Consider the following 15872-nt stretch of genomic DNA (forward strand, 5'->3'; position numbering starts at 1 on the left):
TTGTAGTAGAATAAAATTTCCAATGGTAAACTTAACTGCTTTTTCGACGTTATTTTAGCAGATAACTAAAAATAGGAAAGCCTTGAAACCCTTTCACTAAATTTAGTTAGTATTAAGATTCTTTTACAGGGAGTGCAGTGGAGCTGACGCTGAAATCATTAAGTATTTGGTTATATCATCGCTAGTCTCACTGAACTCTTCTGAACTCTACATGTCATGTGTGGTCTGGCGTCTCCTTACCAGCAACAGGTCCCAGGTTCAAACTAGTCAATTCCCTAAAAAAAAAACACGCTCAGAGCGCCGTTGCGCGAAAGAGGTAGGGAGACACGACTTAGAACAAAAAGACACCACGCAGAATGTTAGACTCGTTCTTCGTTAAGTATTGTAGATTACGTTACATTAAATGGCAATGTACTCAACATTTTGATACATCATTAATATAACCTTATATTTTCCTATAATCATTGCTCTTACGAAATTTTAGATATATTCGTACCTTTTTTACAAATAATTTCGATCATATCGATAGTATACACGAAATATATATATCTGAACTGTGATATCACGTATGGAATGAGAGGCAAGCAGTCATGACGAGCTGTATAGAATGTTGGTTTTTGTAAATATTTTCTTAGAATTATGCAAAGTGTTCTGATGTTACGAAGTGAAAGAATCGACATACAGCAAAAAGTTTAGGTGAAAACAGAGTCCCTGTTTCTTTATTACATTTCACAGTATATATATATATATATATATATATATATATATATATATATATATATATATATATATGAAAACAACAACACATCCTTTTCGTAGAAAGTGAGATAATCGAGCTAGACAGCCTGCCAAAGAAGAAGTCGATGTCAACGAGACCAAAGTTTAACTTTGGTTGTTTTTAACAGCCACTTGCTCACTGTCTATTGTCACGCAAACAGTCGCATTGTCCTTAAACGCCCATCTTTGCATAATGTTTGTTGGCTGTAAGATAATTGAAGCCAATAGAATGGGGAGGCCTGTTAAGCAGTTCATCTTCATCATAAACAAATGTAACTATTGCGGCTAAGTAGACAGAAAGATCCATTACTGTATGATCACACGAATGCAGAACAGTCACTGGAAGCAGTCACATCCATAAAATATCTAGGAGCACGCGTATGGGGCGATTTAATGTGGAACGACTGCATAAAACTAATGGCAGGTAAGGCGGGTAAACTCCAAAATCCTTCCGAACAGGCCGCCCAATGCCCAGAGGTATCGACCGACAGCCGTGTCATCCTCAACCGATAGGCATCACTCGATACGAATATGGAGTGGCACGTGATCAGCACTCCAGTCTCCTAGCCGCTGTTAGTTTTCGTGACCGGAGCCGCTACTTTTCCGTTATATACCTCCTCAACTGGCCTCACAAGGACTGAGTGAACATTCGTCCACTGATCACGGATAAAAGCAGACGCACAGCTCCGCTCGGCCAGGTGCCACTGGACGCAAGCAGTTGCACGCAGTATCAGTGTCGCAGTAGCTGCCGAGTGTGGCTGTGTGTAGCTATGAACAGAGCCAAGACTCAGATACTGTTACCGACAGCAGAGCTAGAATGGGACTACGACTTGATTAGACAGTCATCATTCACTGAGTTACGTTTAGACAAGTTTTCAGACCTTAAAATCAGCGCCACACTTTGTAATTGCCATCACACTAAACCTGAAATTTGTATTAAGCTTTTTCGAGGGGCTTTCAATAAGTATTGCTACATAGCCTTCAAAATGGCCTCTGTGTAGGAGGTGCAGTCCAAGCAGAGCGTTGTATTGAGTTTATTTTGGCGGGAAACCAGAGCATACTAGATATTCGTAGGCGCTTGAAGAATCTCTATAGACATCAGGCAGTGAACAAAAGCACGGTGAGTCACTGAGCGAGGCGTATGTCATTACTGCAACAAGGTCGCCCAAATCTGTCCGATCTCCAGCGTGCCAGGCGGTCGCACACAGCTGTGACTCCCGCAATGTTGTAACGTGCACACGCTCTCATACGAGGTAATCGTCGGTTCCCAATGAAACAGTTCGGTGCTTAATTGGACGTCTCTGTTACTCGTGCTGACACACTCGTCCACCACTGGGGGTACTCAAACGTGTTTGCCTGGGTTCCTCGCCGCCAAATAAAATACCACAAGTACCATATGCGCGGAGCCAGTTGCTAGCACGTTTGATCAAATGATCGACATAATAGTGTGTTAATGTCAGAATGTTCTAGAACTCTTAATTACAGAATTAACTAAAATGAATATGATTTGATTTTTTTATAGAAATACAGGGTGATTCAAAAAGAATACCACAACTTTAAAAATGTGTATTTAATGAAAGAAACATAATATAACCTTCTGTTATACATCATTACAAAGAGTATTTAAAAAGGTTTTTTTTCACTCAAAAACAAGTTCAGAGATGTTCAATATGGCCCCCTCCAGACACTCGAGCAATATCAACCCGATACTCCAATTCGTTCCACACTCTCTGTAGCACATCAGGCGTAACAATTTGGATAGCTGCTGTTATTTCTCGTTTCAAATCATCAATGGTGGCTGGGAGAGGTGGCCGAAACACCATATCCTTAACATACCCCCATAAGAAAAAATCGCAGGGGGTAAGATCAGGGCTTCTTGGAGGCCAGTGATGAAGTGCTCTGTCACGGTCTGCCTGGCAGTGCTTGAACCAATTTCAGACGATAAGGTTTCATAACTAACCTTTTTCGTAGGACTCTCCATACAGTTGATTGTGGAATTTGCAGCTCTCTGCTAGCTTTGCGAGTCGATTTTCCTGCGCTGCGAACAAATGCTTGCTGGATGCGTGCTACATTTTCATCACTCGTTCTCGGCCGTCCAGAACTTTTCCCTTTGCACAAACACCCATTCTCTGTAAACTGTTTATACCAACGTTTAATACACCACCTATCGGGAGGTTTAACACCATACTTCGTTCGAAATGCACGCTGAACAACTGTCGTCGATTCACTTCTGCCGTACTCAATAACACAAAAAGCTTTCTGTTGCGCGGTTGCCATCTTAGCATCAACTGACGCTGACGCCTAGTCAACAGCGCCTCAAGCAAACAAATGTACAACTAAATGAAACTTTATAGCTCCCTTAATTCGCCGACAGATAGTGCTTAGCTGTGCCTTTTGTCGTTGCAGAGTTTTAAATTCCTAAAGTTGTGGTATTCTTTTTGAATCACCCTGTATAATCTCTTGAGAGTGAACATAACTTTCAGCGCATTAGTTAGCCAGAAATCTACCCAAAACATTAATTTTCACGTTTTATGAAGTAATTTTCCGTTTAATGATTAAACTGATTTTACCATTGTCATTCCAACATGATTGCTGGCTGATAGTTACACAAATAAAACAATTCGTTTTTCTGCAAATTTCGTAAAATTGATGATTACAGTGGGATACTTTCGCACTAATTGAAGATTCCTGTTAACTGTATTTAAATGAACTATAGATGACTTAATGGGGGTGTCACATTATACGTATGTTGTGTACAATGCTGCCTGCACCAACACAGAGCACCAAAAATTGTATTTTAGCATTTGCTATAATGTGGAATGTTTATCATATAATACGTAAAGCCGGCTGGAGTGGCCGTGCGGTTCTAGCCGCTACAGTCTGGAACCGAGCGACCGCTACGGTCGCAGGTTCGAATCCTGCCTCGGGCATGGATGTGTGTGATGTCCTTAGGTTAGTTAGGTTTAATTAGTTCTAAGTTCTAGGCGACTGATGACCTCAGAAATTAAGTCGCATAGTGCTCAGAGCCATTTAATACATAAAAATATGGTACTGAATACTTCATATAAGGGTCCCCCTAGTATGCCCTATCACATCGCGCACCTCCCCTGGCTGGAGGCAGTCCCCAGTGCTGGTGCACACATTCGAAGTGTTGATGTGTTTGCTTATACTAGTAGTGCCCAATCCTATGCAAAGGTGTCTGTCAGGGCGGTAGGGGCTGATGAGCGTCTGTTTAGATAAACAAAGCCTCCTGTCGTATCCCGTGATACAGCACACAACAGAAGTCATTTCTTTTGATGGCGATCTTGAAACATACCTGAAACTGGGTAGCTGGCTGATATTGAAAAGTAGTTGAAATTTGGTAGCTGAAGGCCCTGCATGCCTCATTTCTTACCTGTACGAGTCAATTGTTAGCAGTCTGCCGAGTCCATGTGTGATGGTGGAAGTATCGCAACTTTCGCACATTCCTCATGAAACGACCGATAGTTAGTTAGAGGCGTCCTGGTGTCAGGTAGTGTGTGTATTGCTGTGATGATGTCGAACATCGTCACAAGCGATGAAATCTGGGTTCACCACTTCGAATCGAAAACAAATCAGCAATCCATCGACTAGCGCCACTCCACTTCTCCTCCGAAGAGAAAGCTCAAAGGCATATCCTCAGCCAGTAAAGTTATGGCGACGATCGTCTGGAACTCTGAAGGTATTGTTCTCTTTGCTGTCCTCCTTCATCGTGTAACGATCAACTCAGAAGTGCTATCCTCAGGAAATTGAAGAAACGACTTTAACGTTCTCTTCGCCACAAACATGCTAGCGAACGTCTCCCTCTCTACGTCAACCACGGTGTCATACAATTCTGTGCATCCGAGAGGAACTCACAATATTTGATTTAACTCTTCAGTAGTAGGGTAGTGGCGGCGTCAGGACATTTTTGATATCAAAGTAATGTGCAAATTAATTAAATGTATCAATTAATCACCAACCATCCCCACCCCGACCACCTCCACCCCCACCCTCCGATGACGTCATGGCCCCCTGCCCCCCCTTCTATAGTCTCCCCCACCCCAACCGACACAATTGGCGGGAATTTCGAATTTTGGCGGATGTATCGAATTTTGGTGGGAAAATCTTTGTCCCAGGGTTGTGCTGACGTCCCACTCCAGCCCCCCCCCCCAGGAACACCTCTCATAATAAATTATTCTTAACTGCTACTCATTGTTTTACCTGGATTATTTTTGTTGCAGCCTAATTTATCCTGTGACAAGATAGTGGCTACAATTAGGCACGCTACCTCAATACAGCGACTACTTCCTGTGGTAGGAGCTTCATTCCCTGTTACTTTCATGTTGGGTACCAAACTTTTTGGTGAATACAACTGTATGCAACTACTGAAGGGCGTTTTCTGGTCAACATGCGCATTTCGTTTTATTCGTTTAAAGCACCATCATTCTTTGTTTATAGTATAAAAGCTCGTTTCTTTAGAATTTTCACTTTTTATCATTGGTGCCGTATGTCAAAAATAAAAGGTACAAGGGTGGTTTGATAACTTGGTAAAAAAGCAAGAAAAAATTTTTGTTTCGTAAATAGCTCACCTTACTTCTCGACAGCCTCCTTTGAGGGGTGTACAGTCGGTCGAGTGATCTTCCAGCTTTTTTATCCCATTGGGAAAATATGTTCTGTCAAACTCTGAAAAATACCCATTCACTGCAACTATAACTTGCTCATTTGATAAAAATTTCGTCCCAGCAAGCCAAAGTTGCAAGTTGGGGAAAAGGAAGAATTCACTTAGGGCTAAGTCTTGTGAATAGGGTGGATTAGGACCCGAGTCAAAGCCCAATTCGTGGACTTTGTCTATTATTATCACTGATGTTTGAGATGATTCATTATTCTAGTGAAATTTTTTGCATGTCAATCTTGTTCCTTTTTCAGTCAGTTTCAAACGATCCCAAAATTAAGCATAATATGATGGCACAGTTATGCTTCTGCCTTCTTCCAAGTGATGTATGAGGATTATTCCTTGGGAATCTCAGAAAGCAGTGGCCGTCACCTTACCAGCTGACAAAATGGTCTTTCCTTTCTACATAGTTCTTTCACCAGCCTTTGCTGCGTTGGCACAGGCGTGTAACGATGGATCCTTGTTTCATCAAAAGCCACTAACCGGCGCAAAAAGTCTTGTGGACTGCGATTAAACGCCGTCATACATTGTGCTGAAATGTTGTGCCGGATGTGCTTTTGGTCGACTGTGAGGAATCAAACCCCCACCTCACATAAATATTCTTCATAGCCAATTCTCCTTGCAGGGTTATTACGCACTTGGTTATTTGAGATGCCTACAATCTCAGCAATCTCACTGCTTTTTATTCGACCATCTTGCATCGATTTTATGAATGGTTTCCTTTGTGCTGACCTCAGTTGGATGGCCGGAGCGCACTTCAACTTTGGTGATTGTCCGACCAGGTATAAATTCATTAATCCAAACTTTGTCTCAAGTAATGGTGAAAAATGTGCGTGATCTTCAGCCAATTCCTTTTTGATCTGCGTGGCACTCCAACTCCTCCAATGGAAATGTTTAATAACAGCACGAAACTTGGTTTTCTCCATTTTAGATCGCAGTCGACACACTGACCAGTTCAGCTTGCAGTCATCAATGAACTGTACGCTGTACATTGTTGCAGTTCATTATACGACCATTGGAATAATCAAGCTTACCAACCACGAAGGCGCAACGAAAATATTCGTTTCTTTCATCGAAATTTATTGGGCTCTTCAAACCACCCTTGTATTTGGGAGTCAGTAAACTGAGTACAATGAAACACAAAAAGGCTGAGAATGAAGTTTACTAGCCTGGTCAGTAACACAGCAGATGGGCTGCCGCAGGGCTGAAGGAGTTCCCCACAGTCGTTTATTGAACAAAGTAAGAGCATATGGACTATCAGACCAATTGTGTGATTGGATTGAGGAGTTCCTAGATAACAGGACGCAGCATGTTATTCTCAATGGAGAGAAGTCTTCCGAAGTAAGAGTAATTTCAGGTGTGCCGCAGGGGAGTGTCATAGGACCGTTGCTATTCACAATATACATAAATGACCTGGTGGATGACATCGGAAGTTCACTGAGGCTTTTTGCAGATGATGCTGTGGTGTATCGAGAGGTTGTAACAATGGAAAATTGTACTGAAATGCAGGAGGATCTGCAGCGAATTGACGCATGGTGCAGGGAATGGCAACTGAATCTCAATGTAGACAAGTGTAATGTGCTGCGAATACACAGAAAGATAGATCCTTTATCATTTAGCTACAAAATAGCAGGTCAGCAACTGGAAGCAGTTAATACCATAAATTATCTGGGAGTACGCATTAGGAGTGATTTAAAATGGAATGATCATATAATATTGATTGTCGGTAAAGCAGATGCCAGACTGAGATTCATTGGAAGAATCCTAAGGAAATGCAATCCGAAAACAAAGGAAGTAGGTTACAGTACGCTTGTTCGCCCACTGCTTGAATACTGCTCAGCAGTGTGGGATCCGTACCAGATAGGGTTGATACAAGACATAGAGAAGATCCAACGGAGAGCAGCGCGCTTCGTTACAGGATTATTTAGTAATCGCGAAAGCGTTACGGAGATGATAGATAAACTCCAGTGGAAGACTCTGCAGGAGAGACGCTCAGTAGCTCGGTACGGGCTTTTGTCAAAGTTTCGAGAACATACCTTCACCGAAGAGTCAAGCAGTATATTGCTCCCTCCTACGTATATCTCGCGAAGAGACCATGAGGATAAAATCAGAGAGATTAGAGCCCACACAGAGGCATACCGACAATCCTTCTTTCCACGAACAATACGAGACTGGAATAGAAGGGAGAACCGATAGAGGTACTGAAGGTACCCTCCGCCACACACCGTCAGGTGGCTTGCGGAGTATGGATGTAGATGTAGATGTAGATGTAGAAGGACTGTCTTACCAATACCCCACTCCCCTAGCAGCCGTTCTTCTCAGCTGGCTATAGTCTGTCAGCAAGCTGAACAGCAAGTAAACCACTCCCCACTCTCTCTACCCACTACGTCACAAGGAGCACCTATACGGCGTGTGTGAGAAAAGTAATAAGTCTGACAAGACTGCGAGCGATCTAGCAACACTGTGATGTTCTACTTGTGTAGACCAGTGCGCTTATCCTTTGAATAGCCTCAGTCCGAGTTTCAGCTCCATACAGGTACCACGTGATTATTGAGAGCGCTATCAGTGAAGCTGTGTTTTTGTTGTGCGTTACGAAAAAGGAACAGCGGAATTTAGAACAACGTTATGCCATCAGATTACACTTGAGAAATCCACAAAGGTGATCTTTGAAAAGTTGAAACAGGCCTATGGGGACCATTCCTTATCAAGAGCACAAGTTTTTCACTGGCACAAATCAGTTTTGAGAGGCCGAGGACACGTTGAACCTTGCACGAGGAGAACTTCAACTTCGAAAACGTCGAACGTGTGCGTGCTCTTGTGATATCAGGCCGATGTTTAACAATAAGGATGCTGGGTGACCTGTTTAACTTAAACACTTTGGCTGTACATCAGATTTTGACCAAAGTTTTGCACAAGCTAAAGGTTTGTGCCAAAATGGTGCCGAAAAACCTCACAACTGAGCAGAAGAACAAACAGAGAAACGTGTGTGTTGATCTTCTTGAGAGGATTGCCAATGACCACTAATATTTTCAGTCGTGTGATCCACAGGTTATGAATAGTGGATTTTTAATTAGGACCCTGAAGAAAGCGGCAAAGCTCGAACGAGCAAATCAGAGATCGAAACAATGCTGATTTGCTTTTTTGACAATATGGGTATCATGCATAAATAATTTGTTACGCCAAAACAAACGGCCAACAAAGTGTTTAAGAAAGACGTCCTTGCAAGGCTCGGGAAAGGGTGAATCGGGCGAGTCCGGACGTTGCAGACAAGTGGATGCTGCATCGTGACAACGCCCCATGTCACACAGCCACTTCTATCACGATATTTTAGATCTTCAGAGGCATTCCTGTTGTTCCACAGCCACCCTGTTCACCTGATCTGAGTCCCTGAAGCTTTCTTCCCAAAAATGAAAAATGTCTTAAAAAGATGTCATTTTGGGACTCTGGAGAACATTCAAAAGAATGTGACCGACGTATTAATGGCGCTACCAGTTGAAGTCTTTCAACGCTGCTACCACGACTGTGTACAGTGACTCCACCGGTGTACAGCAGGCGAAAGGGACTGCTTTGAAGGGGACAATACTGTTGCTTGAAAAAAACAATAAAAATTTTGGAAGATTAAAAGTCAGCCTTATTACGCTCCTCATAGACTTCGTAGGCTGACTGAAAAGCGTGCCTTTTGAATCAGAAGTGATGCACTGCACAGACACGCCCGGGGAACGCCTGTATTCCACAAAATGTAACATCACTACAAGGGATACAGAAATAAGTAGCTGATATAAGTAACGCAAAAAACGCAGATAAACAAAATGTATGTAAGTCACAGCACGTAGCACTGAACTGTCAGACGGGAAATTGATTCTTTGTCTTCATCTACAAGGGTCGCCGTATCTAGTTGGGACCTCCTTGGGACACTGAAAGATGGCGGGTGTAGAAATGAAGTAAAACGTTTTTTAATATAATTACTTTTTATTTACAACACAAGTAGTAGTAACTGGTACACCGTATTTTTCGTAAGATTTCACCTTTTCCAGCAAGTCTTTCTCTTTTACGTATTTATGAAACTTTATGGAAGTCAGCTTGTAGTTAAACTGGCACTATAAGATTGATTCCACAGTCCCTATCTGTATGATTCTTCGTAGAAATGTGATGCCTCACGTCTGCCTTACCTCCGTGAGTTACTGAGAATGAAACAGCTACAAATCTCAGACAGCACTTTATAACGGGACACCGTCTTCTAGCTTTTCCTGAACAGTAGTTGTCGATACCAGTATTATTTTTCGAATTTTGGACAGTGAGTAATATCTCAATTGCTTTTCTGAAAACTTTCATATAATTTTATACACAGTATGTTATATTTCAAGCTAAAATTTATAAAAAGGATTTACTTAGAAAATATTTTAATTTCGATGCTATAATCGGTAAGTACTAGTTCTGAATGCACAGTTCAAATTATTTTTTTAGAGAAATTTGATATTACGGATTATTTGCACACTTAAAATTTCTACTATTAATTACACAATCCTGCACTGTTAACTATGTTTATTTCTGGATTCATTTGTGAAATAATAATCGAAATTAATAACGGAACGAAAACTAGTAGGAATTAATTTGTTAAGAAAAGTTGTAAGCCCTTTGGAATATGGTTATTTACGCAGAGTGTGAGAGTCCTAAACTTGCCTCTGATATTTTTGAATAATATGTGCGAACAATGTAACTTCGGCTTCCTTAATGTGAAAAATCAAAATACTGTGACAAAGTCAGTGGAAAATATATTTACATAAAAAAATTCTGGAACAACAATCTTCAAACTTATTTAGTTCAAACCAGCCGTAAGGACCTGATGTTAGATTTTCAGCTTCGAGAATCAGATCTCTAGATAAGAAGAACTGGAGCCATCTCAGCATGACAACCTAAGTAAATTTGGAAATTTATTGTAATCTTCGCTCCTCGCAATCTTCTTATAAAAGGCTTTGCTTCTTAATTACTTGGACCGAGTGGTTAGCACACTGGACTCGCATTCGGGAGGACGACGGTTAAATCCCGCGTCCGGCCATACTGATTTAGGTTTTCCGTGATTTCCCTAAATCACTCCAGGCAAATGCCGGGATGGTTCCTTTAAAAGGGCACGGCCGACTTCCTTCACCGTCCTTCCCTGATCCGACGAGACCGATGACCTCGCTGTCTGGTCTCCTCTCCCAAAAAAACAACAACAAAGTTGGACTGGGCATTGTTTAATGCAGCCAATAGATGGAAGAAGGGAGGGGCGAGATTACAACTTCCTGATCCATATGTCCTTTCTTGACAAAAGACCACTCTTTTTTGTAATCATCCGAAAAGTGGCACTTTCCTATTTCATCCGTAGGCATTTTCGTAATCTATGTTGAGATAAGTTTATTAAACGGTAAACAGTCCACAATAACACTTTAGTCATCGAAGTACACGTCACTATACAATTCACGCCCTATATACCCACAGTAAACGCTTCAGACATTACTAATTTACACTCGTTGTTCGTGTTAAATTTAGAAAGTATTGCCTTATCAGATCGCTAATCGAATGGGAACTGCGCGATTCCTGCCAGCCCCGTACTACTAGAGAAGTCTGGTATTTTCTCGAATGATGGCGCTAGATCTAGAAGGTGCCTGCATTGTCGATACAGGATACGCAACATGCAACGCCATCTATGAGACGAACTTGTCAACATAAACTTGTTGACATAAAAACGAAACTAACTGAGGCTGCATTTACGTAATGCCCTTAACAGATGGCTTTACTTCAGTACTTGAGCCACGCTCGTAACAGTATTTTGCAAAATCGGGACAAAACTGGTTCAAGTCGGGATGTCTGGACTGGAAGGTACACAATGGTGACGTTTCCGATACATCGGGACGGACGGCAACCCTACCCTCTACGCAGTTGTAGTATTCTCTACCGTTAGCGCTGCCAGCCCATCAGCTGCCAGACGGCCTGTAGCCCTATACTACTGACTAGAGATGGGTCGAACTCGTTCATTCCCGTGAACTACTTCATTCATTTCACTCTTTGCCGTGAAGCGTTCAAATGAAGTAGTTCATTTATGAAGTACGGAAGCCTGGCGAAGTTGCTCAGTTAGCCGCTCAGCCGCGGCTACGATCGCTTCGCCTCACTCGTACAGTAAAGCTTCGTAATAGTTCATAATTTCACCAACAGATGGCCGAACTATGCAGTAACGTGCACACAACGTTTTACGCCCTTACAGCGTCTGAGCTAACTTAAATAGAGCATGGTCGAATGGGACAAACGAAAGATAAACACATATAAAGAAGGTATTACATTTAATCTTGCTCGACATTTTCTCGTGAATAGCCCAAAAAAGTCTTTATCTGCCAAGTGAAACATTATTTCTTGTATTCTTGGACTGAAAACTGCATCAACGAAATGCAGTCCAATTTTATGTTCTTTTAAAATTTAATCCAAAATAGAATGAGTATTTTACCACTGTCACAAATTCTATATATCAACGTTAAGTAATTATTCAGAAGTTTTCCTGTAGATTTTATTTTTGTTGAGAATAATAACCCTCCAGATTCAAAACGTAAACTGTCACCTGTAGTCATTGGTACGATTTCAGGTAAAAACCCTCTTTCAGTGTTATTAACAAACCTTTTATTTTCATGTTGGTTGTGCGTGCTCACACAGCCAGCCTCTTCGTTTGTATCTGTAATATTCATTTGTCCGCAAGCGCTGCCAACGGTAGGATACCGGTAGACGCGAAGTATAACAACTTCACAAATAGTCACGGGTAATGGTGTCAGCACTGCAGGAAGCAGCTGACGCTGCCTTCCCCTCGCCCCTCATCTTCACAAGCCATCGCAAACCTAACGTTTCCCACAAACGCCGCGCGATTCGTCTACAGGCAGTAGAGGGGGGACTGAAGTGAAGGGAGAATGAGTGACGTAGCGCCGATGTAATGGGATGAGTGAAAGGGGAAGAGAGTGAGTGAACTAGAAAAAAGTGTGGAGTGTGTTATCTGTGAAGAGTTTGAAGTACCCGTTCATTGAAATTGAGTGGTTAGTTCACACTTCACTGGAGTGAAGCGTTCATTTGAACGACTCATTCACGAGCTCCCCATCACTACTACTGACCTATGTGGTCCGGCAGGTGGGGCTGCATCGTGAGCCAGGCGCGTAGCGACGCGACGGCCTGCCGGATGTCTTCCTCGTCGGTCCCCAGCTGACTCCTGATGGTCGCCACCTGCTCGGCGGTTGCCGGGACAAACTCGTGGCTGTCACCCATGCCCTGCAACATCGCACTACCATGGTGTCGTAGTATGCACACCCTGATAAAAGAAATGAAGTACCTTGAGGACATGAAAGTATGTCAGTGCAACTTCATACATGTACACACAATGAAAAGTCTCTATATGAGCCATTTCATAACGCACCGCTAAAATTTACAGCGAGTCAAAAAGGCATTCGTCTAGTTGTAATTTAAAAAAAAACTAAGTATATGTCACGTGAAAGGAAGGTAACACAAAATGTGAACATCCACTCATATGCAACGAACCTTGTTTAAGTCATTTTTATTCATGGACAAGGAAATAAATACATCCGTAGCGATAGCAAATTTGACAAAACGGAGAATTTATTCAAGGGTTACCTCAAAAAGTATTCGTCCACTCATATTTTTCAAAATTTACAATCTGAAAATATGATTTCAATTACAAAAATTAATATTTAGTGGGGTTTCCATTGCAGCTCTTACTGCTTGTAGTCGTCTGGGCATCGGCTTGACCAAGTTTGCCGTCAGAAAGGCTGGATTTTTATCCCATTCGTCTTGAAGTGCTTCTTTTAGATTTCTCTTGTTAGAAATGTGTCTACTGCTGATGCCATCTTCCAGTACTTTCCAAAGGTGTTCAATAGAATTAATTAATGTGTGGGCTCTGAGGAGGGGTGTTAAGTTGTTTTGGGGTATTGTACAGGAGCCACAGTCTTGTATTATCTTGTTGAAAAATGTTATTTCCTTGCAGACCTAATTCTTCGGCGCTAGAATACAGACTGTTCTTTAAAACATTGATAAACATATGGTGTTACATTGTACCTTCTATAAAATGTAATTTTCCAACACTTGCAGCACTCATACAGCCTCACACCATCAGGGACCCACCACTGTGTTTAACTGTTGGCGCAAGATTGCGTGGCAACAGCTCCACATTCTTACGCCACACCATTCGCCTGCCAACCGACCCTAATACGCTATACTTACTCTTATCAAAAAATATTACTCTATTCCAGATATCTTCCTTTTTGAATCTATGTCCATCGCAAAATGAAGACGTTTCTTTCGATTCTGTTCACTGACCCTAAATTTCTTGCGCGCTACCCGGCCGTGATATCCATATTTGTGATTGTGTTAGCACATACCTTCTTTCCTAGACTCTAGCTCCACAGCCAACTTAGGAGCGCTGATTTTAGGTTTATCCTTCATTTCCCTCATGATAAATCTCACGTCTGCATCAGTCAAAGTGTGAGGGCGTCCGATACGTCTTTGGTTTCTTAATGAGTTGCGCAAAATCGGTCTATTATCGACAGAACCGTCGATCTAGGTCTACCGACTAGCAATGTCGTAAGAATATTTGCACTCATTATGTAAGCGCAGAACAAGTTTCCTTTCGATCAGCGTCGTCTGACTATCCTTATGGCCAATGGCGCTAATTGCACTGTATCGGCGCCGTTCAGGACCACAATAGGCTAAAGAGTGGGGCCGCGCACGGTTGACTCCAGTGTGTGCCGTGGGTCAGCGTTATAGTTTAGTCACTGCACGCAGAACTTCGGCACGTTCAGATGGTGGACGAATACTTTATGAACTAGCTCTGGTATTACATTTTCTATTTTGTTAACCTTGCTGTCGATTAGGATTCATTTCTTTCCTTGTTTTTCAAGAAAAATTACTTACAGAGGTACTTCTGGCTCTTTAGATTTTGTATACGTTTCTTTTCATGTTACACAGACTTTGTTTTCAAAAACATATGCAGCTAGACGAATACTTTTTGGACTCACTGTAACTGCAGTCTACATGTCTTTAGCATCTCAACCCGCCGTTTAACAAATCAAGCCGGGAGAAAGTATCAAGCAGCTTAGTGTGGCCCTGTTAGCAACAACTTCACACGTTCTCTCAATTCATGTTTGTTGTGTATCTGTTTTACAGGCATACACACTGAAGCGCCAGAGGAACTGGACTAGCCATATTACAAATGATTGAAGCGATTTCATAAATTCACTGTAGCTCCATTCACTGACACATGGTCACGACACACTACAGATACGTAGAAAAACTCATAAAGTTTTGTTCGGCTGAAGCCGCACTTCAGGTTTCTGCCGCCAGAGCGCTCGAGAGCGCAGTGAAACAAAATGGCGACAGGAGCCGAGAAAGAGTATGTCGTGCTTGAAATGCACTCACATCAGTCAGTCATAACAGTGCAACGACACTTCAGGACGAAGTTCAACAAAGATCCACCAACTGCTAACTCCATACGGCGATGGTATGCGCAGTTTAAAGCTTCTGGATCCCTCTGTAAGGGGAAATCAACGGGTCGGCCTGCAGTGAGCGAAGAAACGGTTGAACGCGTGCGGGCAAGTTTCACGCGTTACAGGACACGTGTATCTGGACATGCTGGAAAATTGGCTCATGCCACAACTGGAGACCGACAGCACCGACTTCATCTTTCAACAGGATGGTGCTCCACCGCACTTCCATCATTATGTTCGGCATTTCTTAAAAGGCGATTGGAAAACCGATGGATCGGTCGTGGTGGAGATCATGATCAGCAATTCATGTCATGGCCTCCACGCTCTCCCGACTTAACCCCATGCCATTTCTTTCTGTGGGTTTATGTGAAAGATTCAGTGTTTAAACGTCCTCTACCAAGAAACGTGCCAGAACTGCGAGCCCGCATCAACGATGCTTTCGAACTCATTGATGGGGACATGCTGCGCCGAGTGTCGGAGGAACTTGATTATCGGCTTGATGTCTGCCGAATCACTAAAAGGGCATATATCGAACATTTGTGAATGCCTAAAAAAACTTTTTGAGTTTTTTGTATGTGTGTGCAAAGCATTGTGAAAATATCTCAAATAATAAAGTTATTGTAGAGCTGTGAAATCGCTTCAATCATTTGTAATAACCCTGTATATTCAAATACACAGATACGTAAACAGGCAGAATACGGCGCTGCGGTCGGCAACGCCTATATAAGTGTCTGGGGGCAGTCGTCAGATCGGTTACTGCTGCTACAATGGCAGGTTATCAAGATTTAAATGAGTCTGAACGTGGTGTTACAGTCGGCGCACGAGCGGTGGGACACAGCATCTCCGAGGTAACGATGAAGTGGGCATTTTCCCGTGCGACGCTTTCAAGAGTGTACCGCGAACATCAGGAATCC

At 42.4% G+C, this 15872-nt stretch overlaps 1 protein-coding gene across 1 annotated transcript in view; it reads right to left on the reverse strand.

The window, feature by feature from the left end:
* LOC126088177 (retinol-binding protein pinta-like) overlaps positions 1–12739 on the reverse strand; it is a 153763-nt gene extending 141024 nt beyond the window's left edge. Inside the window, exon 1 of the mRNA XM_049906301.1 lies at positions 12577–12739. Coding sequence (XP_049762258.1) covers positions 12577–12739 — 163 coding nt within the window. The remainder of the gene's footprint in view (positions 1–12576) is intronic.
* Between the last annotated feature and the right edge of the window lie 3133 nt (positions 12740–15872).

Source organism: Schistocerca cancellata, chromosome 6 (genome assembly GCF_023864275.1).
Source record: "Schistocerca cancellata isolate TAMUIC-IGC-003103 chromosome 6, iqSchCanc2.1, whole genome shotgun sequence".
Taxonomy (NCBI): domain Eukaryota; kingdom Metazoa; phylum Arthropoda; class Insecta; order Orthoptera; family Acrididae; genus Schistocerca; species Schistocerca cancellata.